We start from the raw sequence: 22,076 nt of genomic DNA, 5'->3' as shown, positions 1-22,076 counted from the left end.
CAACCTCCGAACAAACAACTTCAGAGACAACACCAACCTCCGAGCAACCAACTTCAGCCACAACACTAACCTCTGAGCAAGCAACTTCAGAGACAACACCAACCTCCGAGCAACCAAATTCAGAGACAACACCAACCTCCGAGCAAACAACTTCAGAGACAACACCAACCTCCGAGCAACCAACTTCAGCCACAACACCAACCTCTGAGCAACCAACTTCAGAGACAACACCAACCTCCGAGCAACCAACTTCAGCCACAACACCAACCTCCGAGCAAACAACTTCAGAGACAACACCGACCTCCGAGCAAACAACTTCAGAGACAACACCAACCTCCGAGCAAACAACTTCAGAGACAACATCAACCTCCGAGCAACCAACTTCAGAGACAACACCAACCTCTGAACAAACAACTTCAGAGACAACATCAAGCTCTGAACAAACAACTTCAGAGACAACACCAACCTCTGAGCAAACAACTTCAGAGACAACACCAACCTCTGAACAAACAACTTCAGAGACAACACCAACCTCTGAACAAACAACTTCAGAGACAACACCAACCTCTGAACAAACAACTTCAGAGACTACACCAACCTCTGAACAAACAACTTCAGAGACAACACCAACCACCGAGCAACCAACTTCAGAGACAACACCAACCTCCGAACAAACAACTTCAGAGACAACACCAAACTCTGAGCAATCAACTTCAGAGACAACACCAACCTCTGAGCAACCAACATCAGAGACAACACCAACCTCTGAACAAACAACTTCAGAGACAACACCAACGTCTGAACAAACAACTTCAGAGACAACACCAACCTCTGAGCAAACAACTTCAGAGACAACACCAACCTCCGAGCAAACAACTTCAGAGACAACACCAACCTCTGAACAAACAACTTCAGAGACAACACCAATCTCTGAACAAACAACTTCAGAGACAACACCAATCTCCGAGCAACCAACTTCAGAGACAACACCAACCTCCGTGCAACCAACTTCAGAGACAACACCAACCTCTGAACAAACAACTTCAGAGACAACACCAACCTCTGAACAAACAACTTCAGAGACAACACCAGCCTCTGAACAAACAACTTCAGAGACAACACCAACCACCGAGCATCCAACTTCAGAGACAACACCAACCTCCGAGCAAACAAATTCAGAGACAACACCAACCTCCGAACAACCAACTTCAGAGACAACACCAACCTCTGAGCAACCAACTTCAGAGACAACACCAACCTCTGAGCAAACAACTTCAGAGACAACACCAACCTCTGAACAAACAACTTCAGAGACAACACCAACCTCTGAACAAACAACTTCAGAGACTACACCAACCTCCGAACAAATAACTTCAGAGACAACACGAACCTCCGAGCAACCAACTTCAGAGACAACACCAACCTCCGAGCAAACAACTTCAGAGACAACACCAACATCCGAACAAACAACTTCAGAGACAACACCAACCTCTGAGCAACCAACATCAGAGACAACACCAACCTCTGAACAATCAACTTCAGAGACAACACCAACCTCTGAACAATCAACTTCAGAGACAACACCAACCTCCGAACAAACAACTTCAGAGACAACACCAACCTCTGAGCAATCAACTTCAGAGACAACACCAACCTCTGAGCAACCAACATCAGAGACAACACCAACCTCTGAACAAACAACTTCAGAGACAACACCAACGTCTGAACAAACAACTTCAGAGACAACACCAACCTCTGAGCAAACAACTTCAGAGACAACACCAACCTCCGAGCAAACAACTTCAGAGACAACACCAACCTCTGAGCAAACAACTTCAGAGACAACACCAATCTCTGAACAAACAACTTCAGAGACAACACCAACCTCCGAGCAACCAACTTCAGAGACAACACCAACCTCCGAGCAACCAACTTCAGAGACAACACCAACCTCTGAACAAACAACTTCAGAGACAACACCAACCTCTGAACAAACAACTTCAGAGACAACACCAGCCTCTGAACAAACAACTTCAGAGACTACACCAACCTCCGAGCAAACAACTTCAGAGACAACACCAACCACCGAGCAACCAACTTCAGAGACAACACCAACCTCCGAGCAAACAACTTCAGAGACAACACCAACCTCCGAACAAACAACTTCAGAGACAACACCAACCTCTGAGCAACCAACTTCAGAGACAACACTAACCTCCGAGCAAACAACTTCAGAGACAACACCAACATCCGAACAAACAACTTCAGAGACAACACCAACCTCTGAGCAACCAACATCAGAGACAACACCAACCTCCGAGCAAACAACTTCAGAGACAACACCAACCTCTGAACAACCAACTTCAGAGACAACACCAACCTCTGAACAACCAACTTCAGCCACAACACCAATCTCCGAGCAAACAACTTCAGAGACAACACCAACCTCCGAGGAAACAACTTCAGAGACAACACGAACCTCTGAACAAACAACTTCAGAGACAACACCAACTTCTGAACAAACAACTTCAGAGACAACACCAACCTCCGAGCAACCAACTTCAGAGACAACACCAACCTCTGAGCAAACAACTTCAGAGACAACACCAACCTCTGAACAACCAACTTCAGAGACAACACCAACCTCTGAACAAACAACTTCAGAGACAACACCAACCTCTGAACAAACAACTTCAGAGACAACACCAACCTCTGAACAAACAACTTCAGAGACAACACCAACCGCCGAGCAATCAATTTCAGAGACAACACCAACCTCCGAGCAAACAACTTCAGAGATAACACCAACCTCTGAACAAACAACTTCAGAGACAACACCAGCCTCTGAACAAACAACTTCAGAGACAACACCAACCTCCGAGCAACCAACTTCAGAGACAACACCAACGTCTGAACAAACAACTCCAGAGACAACACCAGCCTCTGAGCAACCAACATCAGAGACAACACCAACCTCTGAACAATCAACTTCAGAGACAACACCAACCTCTGAACAATCAACTTCAGAGACAACACCAAGCTCTGAACAAACAACTTCAGAGACAACACCAACCTCCGAGCAACCAACTTCAGAGACAACACCAACATCCGAACAAACAACTTCAGAGACAACACCAACCTCTGAGCAACCAACATCAGAGACAACACCAACCTCTGAACAAACAACTTCAGAGACAACACCAACTTCTGAACAAACAACTTCAGAGACAACACCAACCTCCGAGCAACCAACTTCAGAGACAACACCAACCTCTGAGCAAACAACTTCAGAGACAACACCAACCTCTGAACAACCAACTTCAGAGACAACACCAACCTCTGAACAAACAACTTCAGAGACAACACCAACCTCTGAACAAACAACTTCAGAGACAACACCAACCTCTGAACAAACAACTTCAGAGACAACACCAACCGCCGAGCAATCAATTTCAGAGACAACACCAACCTCCGAGCAAACAACTTCAGAGATAACACCAACCTCTGAACAAACAACTTCAGAGACAACACCAGCCTCTGAACAAACAACTTCAGAGACAACACCAACCTCCGAGCAACCAACTTCAGAGACAACACCAACGTCTGAACAAACAACTCCAGAGACAACACCAGCCTCTGAACAAACAACTTCAGAGACAACACCAACCTCCGAGCAACCAACTTCAGAGACAACACCAACCTCTGAACAAACAACTTCAGAGACAACACCAACCTCCGAGCAAACAACAGCTTCAGCCTCAACACTGACCCCTGAACAAACAACAGCTTCAGCCTCAACACTGACCCCTGAACAAACAACAGCTTCAGCCACAACACTGACCCCCGAACAAATAACTGCTTCAGCCACAACACTGACCCCCGAACAAACAACAGCTTCAGCCACAACACTGACCCCCGAACAAACATCTTCGACGCCAGTATCAACTACTTCAATCACAACGGGCTTCACTCGTACAACGGAAGAGACAACATTTCAACCTGAGCCCAATGTAGTGAGACCCTTGGTATTCAGTATAATGAGGAATTTTACACCAGCGTTAGCTAATTCTAACTCACCACAGTTCAGAACTCTTGCAACAAATTTAGAAAATACCGTAAGTTTTTTTTTGCTCCCTGGTAAACTATTTGTATGTTGGGTGTTAAATTTATGTTCTAATGCTCTGCCTAGCTATAATATTTCGCATAGGCTTTTAATGTACTCTATTTTTAGTGATTAAAATTTTGTAAATATTGGAAATGAAACCTTTCTTCTCAGTGCTATATTTATGACACTGTGCTTGTCAGCAGATGTGAGGCTCCCTGAAGACTCATTTGCTAACACTTTTGTCTCTTCAGTCAGATGGTTGTGGGTTCAAAATAGTTGAGAAATCTGAAACAAAATCAGAAACTGCTCGAATGTCCAGCAGGTCTTCCAGTGTCGGTGGAGAGAGAAACAGAGTTAATGGGTAGGATTTTCTGTTTTGGGTCAGGCTCTTGATGTTGGCATCAAAGCAGTAACCCGACATCGATTTTGGCTTGAATGGGCATGTTTGCCATTTAAGTAAGGATGGCAGACAGGCATTGCCTGGAAGGGCGGTAGAGGCAGAAACCCTCATGTCACTTAAGAAGTGTTTGGATGTGCACACGCGATGCCACAGCATACAAGGCTATGGGCCTAGTGCTGGAAAATGAGATTCGGTACTTGTTTGACCGGCGCAGACTCGATGGGCCGAAGGGCCTTTTTCTGCGCTGTAGACCTCTATGACTCTATGACAGGCCCTTGAAACTGGAGGGCCAACAGGAGACCTTCAAGCACGGAAGCACCTGTAGCCTGCGGTACGGGTATGGGAGAGAAAGGGTGCCTTCACCCTGAAGGTGCCCTCTCAGCACTCTTAACATATTTGAAATTAAAAATAGCCGCAGCTGCTGGGTCACCATGGGCAGACTGTGACCCCAGCTGTAACTGGGTAGGTAGGATAGCTGTGGGGGGTGCCCGAAAGTGACCCTGGAGTGAGGGGATCCTTCAGCCTGACTTGAAAACTCCAGGCAGCCCCTATCAACGGCTTTAATTGGCTTTTCAATTGACTTATTTGACGGATTCAGATAGGCAATGGGCTTAGCCTAACATTCTTAGTCACAGTTAGTAAATGGAATAGAAGTTCTTTATCTCACAAGCTAATAATGCAATTTGGAAAAAGACTTCAGAAACTCACGTCAGAGTTTGCCCATGGCTAGCACTTTGTAACCGTATTAAGGCACTTGACATAATGTAATCAAATGGGGAATGTTGGCATTGCGTATTTCCACGATAAAGTTTTGATCTCAAATGAGACCTAAAAAAGTAGACTATCTGGTCAGCTAACACCTCCTCTAAAAGACAGCACCTCCAACAGTGCAGCAGCCCTCAAGTGCTGCACTGGAGGGTCAATCTGGATTTTGCACTTGCGTCTCTGAAGTGGAACTTGAACCCTCACCTTTCTGCCTCAGGGGCAAGATTGCCTGCCAGCTGACACCTATCTAAATGGACACCGAAAAGGTTAATTTCACTGTTCAGTTATTAAAATGACTCCAACCAGACCTTAATATATTTCCTTTCTTTTAAAGCTCAATCCGATATACCGTAAAATTCTGCCTAGTAATTTTATTGGAGTGCGGATCAACGGATTCAGGTAGGCAATAGGCTCAATCTAACACTCTTGGTCATGTTAGTTAATGAATGTAGGTTCTTCATTCACAAGCAAATGGTGGAATTTGGAAAAAAAGACTTCAGAAACTCACTTCAGAGTTTGTCCATGGATAGCATTTTGTAACTGCACCAAGGCACTTGACGTAATATAATTGAATGGGGAATGTTGGCGTATAATTTTACCCTGATACATTTTGATCAAAAAAAGAGAAAGAAAACAAACATTGTGATGGCAGAGGCAAAGCTTATAGATGGGATAGAAGCAAAAAACTGGGGATTCTGGAAATCCAAAACAAAAACAAAAATACCTGCAAAAACTCAGCAGGTCTGACAGCATCTGCGGAGAGGAATACAGTTAGTCGGAAGATGAGGTGCTGTTCCTCCAGTTTGTGTTGAGCTTCACTGGAACATTGCAGCAGGCCAAGGACGGACATGCGGGCATGAGAGCAGGGTGGAGTGTTGAAATGGCAAGCGACAGGGAGGCCTGGGTCATGCTTGCGGACAGACCGCAGGTGTTCCGCAAAGCGGTCACCCAGTCTGCGTTTGGTCTCTCCAATGTAGAGGAAGCCGCGTTGGGAGCAGCGAATGCAGTAGACTAAATTGAGGGAAGTGCAAGTGAAATGCTGCTTCACTTGAAAGGAGTGTTTGGGCCCTTGGACGGTGAGGAGGGGGGAAGTAAAGGGGCAGGTGTTGCACCTTCTGCGGTTGCATGGGAAGGTACCGTGGGAGGGGGTTGTGGTGTAGGGGGTGATGGAGGAGTGGACCAGGGTGTCCCGGTGGGAATGATCCCTGCGGAATGCCGCCGGGGGGTGGGTGAAGGGAAGATGTGTTTGGTGGTGGCATCATGCTGGAGTTGGCGGAAGTGGCGGAGGATGATCCTTTGAATGCCCACCAACATCTGTAAAAATTTCCAAATCACTCGAACTTACAAATCGATCGCACTTGGATTATTAGGAAGACAGCTTAAGAAAGATGGTCCAAAGATTTATGGTCGATGCATATCACACAGAATTGTCCAAAAATGCGATATTGAAACTTTAATTCTCAATTTGGAAGGCAGGACTTACAAACAGAATGTGACATAGTGCCCAGTGCGCATAATCATTGTGATCAATCATTCGATTCACACTTTCAACCATTTTCTTTAGGAGTACAGGGGATAGAATATATTTTGATGTGTTGCAGCAGTTGGTGGTGGGGCGAAATGATACAAATAATAACAAGACTGGCCATTCAAAAGTAGACCAGCACTTGCTGCCTGAAAACTCAACTCTCATACGATAATGCAATTCTCACAATAGATCTAGGTGTGAAATGAATGGACTATTCCAACGAATATATTAACAGGATTGATATGATTTATTTCTTTTCAGTGAGGGATCCATTGCAGTAAACAGCAGCCTGCTTTTCGAATCAAACTCTGTTCCACCAGCTCCTTCAGAAGTAGTCAGAGCATTGTCAAACGAGCTGCAGAATGGCACAATGTTAGGGAATCTGACAATTAGTCCTGCGACCATCCAGTCTGATGGTAAGTATTAGCTGTTTCAAAATATGCAGCACATTTCAAAACGTAGGACTTGCCCTAAGTGCTAACTTTGAGGCTTGGTGGAATAATGAGCAGAACTGGGGATCATCGACTGGCCATGTCATAGTGAGGTGGTTTTTGTGTACTGTAATGATGGGAGTTTTGCAGGGAGACTTTCCAACATCCCTTCCAATTCAAACAGCAATGTATGGCCTTCGGGATAATGTAGAGTTGGGGGACATTCGTGTGGTGTGTAAACAGTGACCTTAACCAGTTAGCTGAATGGCCTATCCCTGTAAAAGGAAAGTTCTTTATAATTGATTATGTATCAAAGTGCATTTTCAAAAAAGAACGTACTCATTGCTAATCGAAAGTGTCAAAATCTCTCTTCAGCAAAGTCAACATGAGTGTTTCCATGCAATTTTATCAAGACTTATATTTCTCCAAGGAGTATACAGAGATTTATTTGGGACCAATCCTGGGTATATTAATGTATTGGAAAGCACTTTTAGTGGTCACCATTTATAGAGATTTGTAACTCTCTGACACTCTGCCCCTGGCATTGTGCAGGAACGCTGGTTTGATGAATCCCAGTCCCACAACCCTTGGTTTTCTATTCTATAACTGAAATGGAAAATCAAGTCCTGTGGGCTTGCTGCTTCTCAACTCTTGCCCACATTTGTGCTCGCTCCTTCCCAGTCAGAGATTCAACGCCAATACAATAAAGCCTTATTCTGCATTCGGTACCAGCCTGCGCTGGGTTCACCATCGCCCCACTACTTTGTGCCCCCTTGAACAAAATTTGAAACAAAATTTGAACAAACAGTATTCACAAGCCTGTGTCGATCCCGAACCCAATATCGACACAACTGCGGCCACACCTTTGCACTTAATGAGAGCGGAATGATTGAATTTATGAATGTGCAATTCAGAGAAGCTCTTCTCCATTGGAGACTGCATATTGGGAAATTATTGCCACACTGTCCATGAACCGTTGACAGAAAACTGGGCAGATTGTGCCCGCAGGTTTGCCACTCAGAATTCCTATTGTGAGATACTCCACACCAGGAGCACGGAAACTGTTAATGTTTCATGATCTACTTTATTAGCCGACTGTGTTTTAATACCTATTATCTGTTTCTCAGACATCACTTTGAACAATCTGGAGCCACTGAGTCTGAATATTTCCTTTGTGATAGAAGACAAAAGTTTCACTGAAAGCCTCATCAACAGTGCTTCCGATGACTTTATGAGCCTTCAAACTTCAGTTATTAACTGGGTACGTCATAACAAATTGTCAATACACTGTAACCTCTTCTCCCAATCCAGAATGATAATGATCAAGTCATTTCTGGATTTTGAAATTTTCTGGGTGATAGAATGACGCTAGAATGCGTAGCCACAAGTGTATGAACCCAGAAAACACTAGATATAAATATTTACCTGAAGCATAAAACAGTGATAAAAGCAGAAATAAAAGTCATTTTACTTGGCCAAATGTTGGATCTTCCAGGTTTCCACTCCCAAGGTACTGTGTTAAAATGAGGCTGAGTTGCTTGGTTCTGCTCGAAAAATTTCCAAACAATTGGTGTATTCAAACAATAGATTTCCGGGCTAGAGAGGTTACAGTGCACTTCCATTTCAATTTGTCGGACTCATTTGGAAATCTCAAACAGCCTAAACCAAGTATACAGTTTGCCCAACTGACTTTCTGTTTTGATTCAACAGCTTGAATCAGTTCTCAAATCAGGATTTGATCAAAACGTGCTGCCTAATTCGACCGCTATGTTCAGGTACGTCCACCTTAATGCTGAGTGTTTTCAGAGTTCTGTCAATGATGCACTTACCAGGGATGGGCAGCCAAGTGCATTCGAGGGTAACGTTTCAGCAAATAATTGTCTTTCATTATTGAAGATCCATTGACAAAACACAGGGGCACGGGGCCAGATTCATTATATCCCCTTGGGTAAATCCAACAACCTGAAAGTGGATAACTTGGTCCTTGAATCAGCAAATTTCAGTCAAAGTTGCCAACTGATCTCAGGACTTCCAAACTAAGAATGGAAATTTCTCGACCAGATCGCAAGGCCGTAGGAACTACGAAATGTGGTTGACCAGATGGGCACTCAATCCAGTTTTGCCATGCAATAAAATCATGACTGAGCCTGACCTCCACTATCCCTATATCTTTCAGGTTGTCAGGTAATCACAGACTACACATTAAGCCCACCTTAATCCATCTGCACAAGAAAACCTCGCAGCCTGCATTGTGGCACCTGACTGCTTCTTAAATAATGAAGGACTTGTATTATATAGCAATCTGCAAGACCTCCAGCCGTGAAAAGATTGTCCAGCAATGTTGGCCTTCACAGCTATACCTGAAAGTCCATTCCAGACCTTGGTCACTTGCTCGGGAATAATTTTGACCTCTGCTAAGAAGGTTTGCCAGGAAAACCGGGTGATGCTTGATAGGGACAGCTGATGCAGTTTACCCCATTTCCCAATGTTGACAGAGATTAAAATTAGCCCAAATACGCGAGGAATAATTTCCTGATAACAATCCTAAATTTGGCTCTCATTCATTTGAACATTTTGTCCTTCTCTCACGGTTTAGTTTGAAGATTTATCTTTTCACACTAGTTATTATCTTCTCTGTAAGATCACCTCTGAGCTGATTCCTTTCCTGAATGCAAAACGCAAATCAGAACTCAGATAACAAAGGTGAGACTTGTAGCTCTTCTCTAAACTGACTCCAATACTTGGCTGCCTTCCCTTGGTGTTTTGATGAGCCAGCCTGGACTCCAATGTCCTTTCCAATGCATCAGTGGCTACTTGGATGGGGCAAGGCCAAAACACAGCCTTGACTGAAGCAGTTGGTGACGCCCTAGTGTTTGGTTGAATTTGAGCTGCATAATCATGGTCCTGACAATTCTTGGAGCATGGCAGAAAAAAATACCACCTACCCTTAGCTTTTGGCATATTTTAATAGTATCACAATCACAGGACACCCCGAAGCACTTTCTAGCCAATGAACTAGCCACTTTAGACGTATAGGCACTGCTGGAGAAAATGTGGCATCCAATTTGCTCACCGAAAGCTTTCACAAACAGCTGTGTGATAGTGACCAGATGTTGACTGAGGGATAAATATTGGGCAGGTCACTGGGAACAACTCCCCTGCCCTTCTTCGAAATAATGCCATGGGGAGAATCTTCTGCATGTCGGGCCCTCGATCGGCTGAACGCTGCCATTTTACGTGGGCAAGCCAATTAAGGCCCGCCCAGCGTGACGCATGGTTGGTGGCGCTCAACGCTACCTGTGCGTGAGCGGGGGAGGAGGGAGAGTCGGGGCCTGCGCTCTTTCGCACATGCACGTGAAAGAGCGCAGAAATTTCCCTGAGGCACGGAGTGGCCTCAGGGAGATTAACTACATAGTAGAAGTTCAAAAATAATAAAGTTAAAAATTATTTAGACATGTCCCCTCATGTGACAGTGTCACAGGAGCTGGGACATGTTTGTGAACTGTGCAAAAATTATTTTTTTTTATTTAATAAAAGCTTCAGGAAACCTCATCCTGCCCGTGGATAAGGTTTCCTGAAAAACGCAAAGGCCTCTTGGGCTCTTCGCCTGCCCCGCCCCTCGGCCTTATGGTCGGGCCGGCAGTGTTGAAAACTACTTTAATTGGGTTTTTAATGGTCTTAATAGGCTGTTGACAGTTCGGCGGGCGCACAGCCGCTTCCGGCACGCACCCACCGATCGTAATATCTAAATGAAGCGCGCTGATGTCAGGACGCACACCCGACGTCACTGCACGCCATTTTATGCATCAGCGTGCCGGGCCCTCCCCCACAGGCCAATGTCAAGATTCTGGTCCATGGGAATTTTTGCATCCACTTCAGAGGGCAGTTGAGGTGTTGCTTTGATGTTTCACCCAAATTTCAGCATCTCCAACACTGTAGCACGCCCTCAGCACCGCACTGGAAGTATCAGCCTTGATTTTTATTCTCAAGCCTTGAACCACAAGAGTGCTACCAACTGAGAGCCACAGCTGACACACACTCTAACTACTAGGCTGAAATATCTCACATGTTACAGGCTAGACATAATGCATTGAAGTAGCCTTTTTTAATGTTTGCTCGTGGGATGTGGCATTAATTGCCCATCCTTAATTGCTCTTGTTCAGAGGGCAGTTAAGAGTCACATGTAGGCCAGAGCAGGTAAGGATGTCAGATTTTCCTTCTCTAAAGGGCATTAGAGAACCAGATGGGTTTCTACCACAAACAGCAATGGTTTTGTGATTATCATCAGATTTTTAATTCCAGATTTTTATTAAATTCAAATTTCACCACCTGCCATGGTGGGATTCGAAACCAGGTCTCCAGAACATTACTTTGGGTCATCTAGCTCACTAATTCAGTGACAATACCACCATTCTTCAACCTCCCCCAAAATTATTGGCTAATATGCACATACGGCGTTAAAACATCTCTATATATAGATAAAGTTACATATGACACTAAGATATAGCACCAAAAATATGCGTATTGCACTGTTCGATGTGTTGTGTTAAGATATTCACCAGGCTGAGTTACACTGCACGCAAAAATACAAATGCTTCACTAAGCTAAGATCTACAAGGAGAAACAGTTCTATTTTAAGAATGCCGGTTTCGTTAGGCTTTGATTCCAATCCTGATGATTATTTAATGAAATATTGTGAATGGGCCACTGGAAAGGGATGTCAAGTGACTTAACGAACCAGAGTCCACCCAAAAACTAACCAACTATCATATTTCTGCTTATATTTTAGTAACGACTCAACAAAGGTGCAGGTGATTGCACGTATCCGGATTAATACTACCAGAGTAGAAGACCGACCACTCCTGCGCGATCTGATCATTAAGAATGTTAGCACTTCGGGTTTTGACATCATCAAATCCTCCATTCAAGTAAATGGTAAGAACCTGTTTGTGTAACTATTGAGTTACATTTATATATAAGCACCTTATCACATTGCTTAGGAACATCTCACTGTGCTTCATCTTCAAAAACAAATTGACTTAAAGTCACCCACAGTGCTGCTAAGGAGGGAGTTGCAGGATTTTCACCCAGCGACAGTGAAGGAGCGGAAATATATTTCCAAGTCAGGATGGTGTGTGGCTTGGAGGGGAACTTTCAGGTGGTGTTGATGAACCCTTCCATCACTTTAATGATGATCGAGAGTAGACTGATGGGGCGGTAATTGGCTGGGTTGGATTTGTCCTGCTTTTGCCCATACCTGGGCAATTTTCCACATTGCTGGGTAGATGCCAGTATTGTAGCTGTACTGGAACAGCTTGGCTCGGGGCCCGGCAAGTTCTGGAGCACAAGTCTTCAGTATTATTGCCAGAATATTATCAGGGCCCATAGCCTTTGCAGTATCCAGTGCCTTCGGCCATTTCTTGATATCACGTAGAGTGAATTAATTTGGCTGAAAACTAGCATCTGTGATGCTGAGGACCTCCGGAGGAGGCTGAGATGGATCATTCACTTGTCACTTCTGGCTGAAGATTGTTGCAAATGCTTCAGCCTTAACCTTTGCACTGATGCGCTGGGCTCCCACATCATTGAGGATGGGGATATTTGCGGAGCCTCCTCCTCCAGTGAGTTGTTTAATTGTCCACTACCATTCACGACTGGTTGTGGCAGGACTATAGAGCTTAGATCTGATCCATTGGTTGTGGGATTGCTTAGCTCTGTCTATTGCATGCTGCTTTTGCAGTTTTGCACGCAAGTAGTCCTGTGTTATAGCTTCACCAGGTTGAGGTATTCCTGGTGCTGCTCCTGGCATGCCCTCTTGCACTCTTCATTGAACCAGGGTTGATCCCCTGGCTTGGTGGTAATGGTAGAGTGGGGGATATGCCAGCCCATTAGGTTACACATTGTTGTTGAGAATATTCTGCTGCTGCTGATGGCCTACAGTGCCTCAAGGTTGCTCAGTCTTGCGTTGTTAGGTCTGTTTGAAATCTATCCACTTTAGCACGGTTGTAGTGCCACACAACACAATTGAGTGTATCCTCAATGAGGAGATGGAACTTTGTCTCCACAAGGACTGTGCAGTGGTCACTCCTACTGATATTGTCATGGACAGATGCATCTTGACAGGTGCAGGTTGGTGAGGATAAGGTCAAGTACGGTTTTCCCTCTTGTTGCTTCCCTCACCACCTGCCGCAGACCCAGTCTAGCAGCTATGTGTTTTAGGGCACAGCCAGTTTGGCCAGTGGTGGTGCTACTGAGCCACTCTTGGTGATGGACATTGAAGTCCTCCACCCAGAGTCCATTCTACACCCTTGCCGCTTGCTCCAAGTGGTGTTCAACCTAGAGAAGCACTGGTTCATCGGCATGGGTTTTGAGGGGAGGGGGGTGGTGTGTGGGTTGCAGTGGTACGTGGTAATCAGCAGGATGTTTCCTTGCCCATGTTTGGGCTGATGCCGAGAGACTTCATGGGGTCCAGAGTCGATGTTGAGGACTCTCAGGGCAACTCCCTCCCGACTGTGCCCCACTGTGCCTCCACCTCTGGTGGGTCTGTCCTGCTGCTGGGACAGGACTTACCCATGGATGGTGATGGTGGTGTCTGGGGCATTATCTGTAAGGTACGATTCCATGAGGATGACTATGTCAGGCTGTTGTTTGACTAGTCTGTGAGACAGCTCTCCCAATTTTGGCACAAGCCTTGTGGAGGAGTTTGCGGAGTCGACAGGGCTAAGTTTGCCGTTGTTATTGTTGATGCCGGGTGGTCCGTCCAGTTTCATTCCATATGGACTTTGTCGCGGCTTGGTACAAGTGAGTGGCTTGCCAGGCCATTTCTGAGGGCAGTTAAGAGCCAACCACATGTAGGCCAGACCAGGTAAGGATGGCAGATTTCCTTCCTTAAAGGGCATTACTGAACCAGATGGGTTTTCACAACAATTGGCAATGGTTTCATGGTCATCATTAGACTTTTAATTGCCTTGGTGGGATTCGAACCTGGGTCCCCAGAGCATTACCCTGGTCTCTGGAATACTAGTCCAGTGGCAATACCACTACGCCACTGCCCCTGGCATCAGTGACACATTTGACATTCACCACCAACTTAATTTTCCACTGTGAATTGCTGATCCCAAATTATCCTTCTTGTGCCAGGACAAGTTTCACAGACAAGTGTCACAACTCTCTGGGGATAGAGCGCTGTAATATCAAGCCCCATTGCCCCCCGAGCTGCAACAAATGTGAAAAATTTGATCAACCCACCTAATTGTTTCATTTAGGTTAACAGAATACGAGCACCAGAATTGTAAACTTAATAAGTAAATAACTGTTTATTGAACAAATTGTCTTTAACCAGTGACAAAAGAAAGAAATATGAACTGCTAATTTCTAACCCTATAACCTAAATTCTACCCCTTAAATACACACACACATACAAGACACATAAGACACACAAAGACTTGGATTTTAGGGGTGGGATAAAACAGTTCAATAGCACCAATTCCAGAGTACAGGATTCGATGGGTTGATTTTGATCGATGTCTTCCAAATTCCTTTCAGCTCTTTGTTGATGACACGAAGTGATCTTCCAGCACTTTCAGTCTTTAGTTCACTGGTTGAGCACTTGCCTTTCAATGTCTCTAACAGTGATTTTCTCCTTTGCCTCTTGACAGGGGTTTTCACAGAGAGAGCAGATTATGGAGATATGAGGAGAAAAAGCCCGCTAGCTATTATTGTGGAATTACGGGAATCTTACACACACAGGAAAGAGAGGTTTTAGGTCTTTTTCCTTTCAGGCTAGGAGCTATTCTGCTGCACTGCTCTCACACAAACCCTGGTCACCTTGTTAGGAGCCAATTAAAATATTGTTTCCAGGCAGTTCCCCATTAGACCAAACTCCTCCTTAGCACCATCCTGTCTTTCATGGCACACTTTGTTCAAGGACAGCAACATTGTATATATATCCCTCACACTTTTCCAGTGGACATGTCTTTCAAACTGCGGCCGTTGTAATTTTAATCCACAGTCCCAACAGTAATAAAAAGATATGTTCTCTACACAAGTGATAAGTTTTTTTTTAAAAAAAAAAGACCATCTACTGTTTGAAAAGCAGTTGAGCTGTAAGTGTACCTTTAGACCTGATGTGTTACGATCTTTCTTTCCTCAGGTGAGAGTGTTGCGGCCAACAATATCCAAGTATCAATTCGATTTGAAGACACTAACTTTGACGCTGCTCTAAATAGCAGGTCAAGTACTCAGTTTAAAGAGCTGAGCAACAGAGTAACAAATGTTGTAAGTACCCAATTCAAACCTGTACGCTCCGTGAAGATAATGATAACTTTCTAAACCTGCAAGCTATTTTAAAAATAATAATATTGTCATATTATTCACTAGTCTTATTTCGGATGTTTATTATGGCTGTTTATTTACAGACGTAATACGAAACCAGACCTATATTTAGCCCTCAACCAGGCACAGTTAGTACTGATACAGTCAGGAAGTTTACATGTTTAAACTGATCACTGTAATATTCTGTTCTTCCTCATGCATTGCAATTACTATAATTGTGATGTTACCTGTAAGTTGCCCGCTCCCATTGGAGTCTTATTCATCACAAGCACCCATCAGGGAGCTTTAAACCTGCTCTGTGCAATTTTCCATCCATTATAAGGAATAGGTAGAAAATGGTAGGAAGGTGGCTTCATGATTTCAGGAGAGGTGTGCTTGGAGTGTGGGACTTGCCCATTGGGCGTGCGGGAAAATAGCCTGGAACACTCTGAAAGTCTCATTATACTCTACAGATAAAGGAGCGCTAGCCTGCTGTCATATTGGTGACACAACTCTGCAGATTATGTGAGGTCAGCTTCGCAAGATAAGTTTCACGGTGCAATGCTTTAGGCAGCAGGAGTGCACACTGGGAATTCAGGGAGGAGCAGGTTAAGGCTGAAGCTGATGAAGGCCACACCCTAGAGCCTGTGCCACCTCTCACCATCCCGATGTGACTATTTCTTCATTCACGTTCGTTGTGTAGTGGATCATGCGATGGGGGAGGGTTTATGGGGGTGGGGGGTGGGAGGTGTTGGGGGTGGTGGGGGTGGTGGGGGGTGGGTGGTGCCAGGCTTCTTAATGTGGTTCCGCATTCTGCCTCAGAAGTGAACATGTTCCATTGTGAGCCCCACGCGAGTTTTCAGTCTGTTAAATCCAGGTGGAAATGTTGTTCAGGTTGACGTCTATCGTTGAATTCCCCAGGCGTCCTCCCATCATACAAAGCTCTACATCAGGAGTGATGTAGATTTTTTTTTTGGAAAAATATACTTCATTCATGAAATATCTGGAAGAACATTACAAAACATTTCTAAATCGCCATCACAAAAAGTACAATCAGATTCAACTTTTACACATGGATCACGAGGTGCTTCAATACAATCAATGAATATTACAGTCATTTCAATGTGGTCATTACAGACAGTCAGACAGTGCAATGGTATTGGAGTTATCAACATACATCATGTTGCACTCTGAGGTGCTTCAATACAATTATAATACAATTAGTATTCACTGCACACATTCATTGTGAGCCGTACAGCCCGAGGTGTCTATACCTTTCCCATCCCCACGGTGCACTGTGGGAGGAAGGTCTTAGACATCGAACTTTCCCCACTGCGCCTTTGCAGCGGCTGCCCCAAGCTTTAGTGCGTCCCTCAGCACGTAGTCCTGGACCTTGGAATGTGCCAGTCTGCAACACTCGGTCGGGGACAACTCTTTGCACCGGAAGACCAACAAGTTTCGGGCAGACCAAAGAGCGTCTTTCACCGAGTTGATGATCCTCCAGCTGCAGTTGATGTTTGTCTCAGTGTGTGTCTCTGGGAACAGCCCGTAGAGCACAGAGTCCTGTGTCACAGAACTGCTGGGGGTGAACCTCGACAGAAACCACTGCATCTCTCTCCAGACCTTCTTCACAAAGGCACAATCCACAAGGAGGTGAACAACGGTCTCTTCCCCACCACAGCCACCTCGAGGGCAACGTGCCGAGGGGGTGAGACTCCTGGCGTGTAGGAAGGATCTGACAGGGAGGGCCTTTCTCACCACTAGCCAAGCTACGTCTTGGTGCTTGTTGGAAAGTTCTGGCGATGAAGCATTCTGCCAAATGACTTTGACAGTCTGCTCGGGGAATCATCCCACAGGATCCACCCTCTCCTTTTCCCTCAGGGCCTCTAAGACATTACGTGCCGACCACTGCCTGATGGACTTATGGTCAAAGGTATTTCTCTGCATAAATTTTTACATGAGGGACAGGTGGTGCGGCACGGTCCAACTACTTGGAGCGTTCCGCGGCAGCGTGGCCAGACCCATCCTTCGCAACACCGGGGACAGGTAGAACCTCAGCATGTAGTGACACTTGGTGTTTGCGTACCGAGGGTCTGCGCAATCACTTTAGATAATGAAGGTGTTCATAGCTAAAAAGCCAGATGTAGTGACCTCTGCAAGCATTTGTATTGTCCCCTTTAATCACACACACTCCCTGGCAGAATGAGCAGAGCTTACCACCTTCAGGCTAAACACTGGAAAACTCAATTAATCTTATGAAAAGGTGGCAGAATATTCATTTGCATTTAAAGTTGGAAGTAAGGTGCAAGGGTTGACTGTTTGAGCCAGTGAATTACTTCACAGGTGCGCTGTCCACTGATGGGCTGATTTTAAATCCTTTGATCTTGTCTTCTTGTCCTGTAGATGAATAATATCTTTGCAAATGATTCGAACTTCATTGAGGTCATAATCAACAGGTTTAGGTAAGTAGCATTCTCTTGAAAATGAAAAAAAATACTAAATGTAACTAATGTTTGTACATACTGTTGTGGATAAGGTGAATATCCTTTTCCCATTATTAATATTGTCGGCATCCAGCAGGGCCAAGTTGTTGGTATTATCAATTTGTCAGCTCATCTGGGTTTTCAGGCTAGAGTGACACCATTATAATCAATCGTTTCTGAACTCTTTCTTTCTCTTTGTAAATGCCTAGGGCTGGATCTATTATAGCTGATACAGAAGCAGTATTCAAAAGTGGAACAACAGACAGATCTAACGTTGTCCAAAAACTGGTTGATAGTGCGGAAACATTCACCAATGCCAGTTTCAGTTTGGACACCAGTTTTCTTACTGGCACAAGTATGTTACCTCCAAAAATTACACCACCTTTGTATATAGTATTTATGAATCCTTTCTGTGAGCAAATAAGTATTGTGCCTGATACATCTAAAGCTTGCTGTAAAACATAACAAGAATAGCTTCTATTTATATCGCGCCTTTGACATGATAAAAGGCAATAGAGGTGCTTCACGGGAACAACGTTTTATAAAACAAAATTTGACACCACACCGCATAAGATGTCCAAAAGCTTGCTCAAAAGGTAGGTTTTAAGGAGCGACTTAAAAGGGAAAAGGAAGTGGAGAGGTTTAGAATGGATTTCCAGAGCTTAGGACCCAGGCAACTGAAGGTCACTAATATTGTAGCACTTAAGTATCGGGAATGATGAAGCGACCACAGTTACAGATACCTCAGAGGGCTGTATGGCTGGAGTGGGATTACATAGGTAGGGAGGGGTGAAGCCCCAGGAGATTCGAAAATGAGGATGAGAATTTTAAAATCGAAGCCTCGCTTAACAGGGAGCCACTTAGGTCAGCGAGCAGAGGGACAATAAGTGGATAGAACTTGGCGCAAGTAGACACAGAATCAGCCCGATAGAGGCCACGCGTTAAAAGGAAGAATAAAGTTGCAGCTCTGCAACGTGGTCAAAAACCTCCAGAGATCCCAAATCACTCCTGAAGGTGCCTTCACTGTGGCACCGAAAGGTAAAGCACCAGCCAATCTGAGCGCAGCAACCTCCCGCAAACAGCAATGAGATAAATGACCAAATAATTAGTTTCAGCTGTGGGTTCGAGGATATACATCGGCCAGGACACCAGGGAGAACTCCCCTGCTCCTCATCAAAATAATACTGTGGAATCTTCCACCTGAGAGGACAAATAAGGCCTCAGTTTAACGTCCCATTGAAAAGATATGAATTGAATTTGCCATGGAAGAGGCCTGTACAAACTAATTCTGCCCTAAAGATATTGTGTAAGTTTTTACAGCTACTGGTAATGTCACAGTTATCAGCGTGAGATAAAGCAAGCAGAGTCTTGCATTTGTGCTTAGAAACTCACAAGTTCTCCGCAATCCTGAGGAATTTGTTTTAATTCCACAATTTAAGAACAAATATTTGAAATCAGGTGTTGTCAATGGTATAGGAAAAGAGAATAATCAGAATATTGGGAAAATATTAAAACATTATATGGTGTGGTGTACAATATATCCTTTATCGTATCTGCAAAAGGAATCTGCAAACCTCTGGCCAAACAAAGGAAAATTGACCTTACATCCTTTGTAGATATTTAATGGAATTTATTGGGCTATAGGTATAGCTATGATTTGTTGACAGCAGTTCGGGCTGAAAATCTTGCCAGTTACTGCATACCCCTCGAATGGACAGTGATTGAATCTCAGGTATCACTAAAAAGGGAGACCAATTCAATTAGAGGCATCATGGAATGCAGATTTTAAATGGGCTTTGGGGGAAATGTTGAGAAGACAATACCTTTTATATGCTGTTCGCTGCAACATTAAATTGAGAGAACATAATGCATTAAAATTGTTCAGATACATAAACACAATTCTTTCTATTCATAGCGAGTACCACTTCTGCAACTACCACCACCAGAGCATCAACAGCCACAACTGGAAGCACAGTTAATCAAGTGTCAACAACAGCTGCATCAACAGCAGCTGTCAATGTGACAGAAGCAACAACAGCATCTGTCAATGTGACAGAAGCAACAACAGCAGCTGCCAATGTAACAGAAGCAACAACATCTGTCAATGTAACAGAAGCAACAACAGCAGCTGCCAATGTAACAGAAGCAACAACAGCAGCTGCCAATGTAACAGAAGCAACAACATCTGTCAATGTAACAGAAGCAACAACAGCAGCTGCCAATGTAACAGAAGCAACAACATCTGCCAATGTAACAGAAGCAACAACAACATCTGTCAATGTAACAGAAGCAACAACAACATCTGCCAATGTAACAGAAGCAACAACAGCAGCTGCCAATGTAACAGAAGCAACAACAGCAGCTGCCAATGTGACAGAAGCAACAACAACATCTGCCAATGTGACAGAAGCAACAACATCTGCCAATGTAACAGAAGCAACAACATCTGCCAATGTAACAGAAGCAACAACATCTGCCAATGTGACAGAAGCAACAACAACATCTGCCAATGTGACAGAAGCAACAACATCTGTCAATGTAACAGAAGCAACAACAACATCTGCCAATGTGACAGAAGCAACAACAGCAGCTGCCAATGTGACAGAAGCAACAACAACATCTGCCAATGTGACAGAAGCAACAACATCTGCCAATGTAACAGAAGCAACAACATCTGCCAATGTAACAGAAGCAACAACAGCAGCTGCAAATGTAACAGAAGCAACAACAGCAGCTGCCAATGTGACAGAAGCAACAACAACATCTGCCAATGTGACAGAAGCAACAACATCTGCCAATGTAACAGAAGCAACAACATCTGCCAATGTAACAGAAGCAACAACATCTGCCAATGTGACAGAAGCAACAACAACATCTGTCAATGTAACAGAAGCAACAACAGCAGCTGCCAATGTAACAGAAGCAACAACAGCAGCTGCCAATGTAACAGAAGCAACAACATCTGTCAATGTAACAGAAGCAACAACAGCAGCTGCCAATGTAACAGAAGCAACAACATCTGCCAATGTAACAGAAGCAACAACAACATCTGTCAATGTAACAGAAGCAACAACAACATCTGCCAATGTAACAGAAGCAACAACAGCAGCTGCCAATGTAACAGAAGCAACAACAGCAGCTGCCAATGTGACAGAAGCAACAACAACATCTGCCAATGTGACAGAAGCAACAACATCTGCCAATGTAACAGAAGCAACAACATCTGCCAATGTAACAGAAGCAACAACATCTGCCAATGTGACAGAAGCAACAACAACATCTGCCAATGTGACAGAAGCAACAACATCTGTCAATGTAACAGAAGCAACAACAACATCTGTCAATGTGACAGAAGCAACAACAGCAGCTGCCAATGTGACAGAAGCAACAACAACATCTGCCAATGTGACAGAAGCAACAACATCTGCCAATGTAACAGAAGCAACAACATCTGCCAATGTAACAGAAGCAACAACAGCAGCTGCCAATGTAACAGAAGCAACAACAGCAGCTGCCAATGTGACAGAAGCAACAACAACATCTGCCAATGTGACAGAAGCAACAACATCTGCCAATGTAACAGAAGCAACAACATCTGCCAATGTAACAGAAGCAACAACATCTGCCAATGTGACAGAAGCAACAACAACATCTGCCAATGTGACAGAAGCAACAACATCTGTCAATGTAACAGAAGCAACAACAACATCTGCCAATGTGACAGAAGCAACAACAGCAGCTGCCAATGTGACAGAAGCAACAACAACATCTGCCAATGTGACAGAAGCAACAACATCTGCCAATGTAACAGAAGCAACAACATCTGCCAATGTAACAGAAGCAACAACAGCAGCTGCCAATGTAACAGAAGCAACAACAGCAGCTGCCAATGTGACAGAAGCAACAACAACATCTGCCAATGTGACAGAAGCAACAACATCTGCCAATGTAACAGAAGCAACAACATCTGCCAATGTAACAGAAGCAACAACATCTGCCAATGTGACAGAAGCAACAACAACATCTGCCAATGTGACAGAAGCAACAACAT

At 44.3% G+C, this 22,076-nt stretch overlaps 1 protein-coding gene across 1 annotated transcript; it reads left to right on the top strand.

Moving 5' to 3' along the window:
• Positions 1-3,980: 3,980 nt before the first annotated feature.
• LOC144669945 (uncharacterized) lies at positions 3,981-21,404 on the top strand. Its single transcript, XM_078532228.1, has 11 exons — positions 3,981-4,115; positions 5,605-5,669; positions 7,060-7,214; positions 8,357-8,490; positions 8,940-9,004; positions 12,019-12,164; positions 15,382-15,506; positions 17,946-18,004; positions 18,235-18,380; positions 19,941-20,335; positions 21,378-21,404. The coding sequence occupies exons 1-11, from the start codon at positions 4,038-4,040 to the stop codon at positions 21,402-21,404; spliced, it is 1,395 nt and encodes a 464-aa protein (XP_078388354.1). The 5' UTR covers positions 3,981-4,037.
• The last annotated feature ends 672 nt before the right edge of the window (positions 21,405-22,076 follow it).

The sequence above is a fragment of the Cetorhinus maximus genome, chromosome 30, assembly GCF_964194155.1.
Source record: "Cetorhinus maximus chromosome 30, sCetMax3.hap1.1, whole genome shotgun sequence".
In the NCBI taxonomy this organism is placed as follows: domain Eukaryota; kingdom Metazoa; phylum Chordata; class Chondrichthyes; order Lamniformes; family Cetorhinidae; genus Cetorhinus; species Cetorhinus maximus.
The sequence above is the reverse complement of the archived record's forward strand: the minus strand, read 5'-3'. Positions and strand labels throughout refer to the sequence as shown.

Bases quoted from the DNA above. Each gene is read 5' to 3' on its own strand.
- LOC144669945 (XM_078532228.1), top strand. From the start codon at position 4,038: ATGAGGAATTTTACACCAGCGTTAGCTAATTCTAACTCACCACAGTTC. The intron at 4,116-5,604 runs GTAAGTTTTTTT...TTTCTTTTAAAG, and splicing joins CAACAAATTTAGAAAATACC to CTCAATCCGATATACCGTAA. The intron at 8,491-8,939 runs GTACGTCATAAC...TTGATTCAACAG, and splicing joins AAACTTCAGTTATTAACTGG to CTTGAATCAGTTCTCAAATC.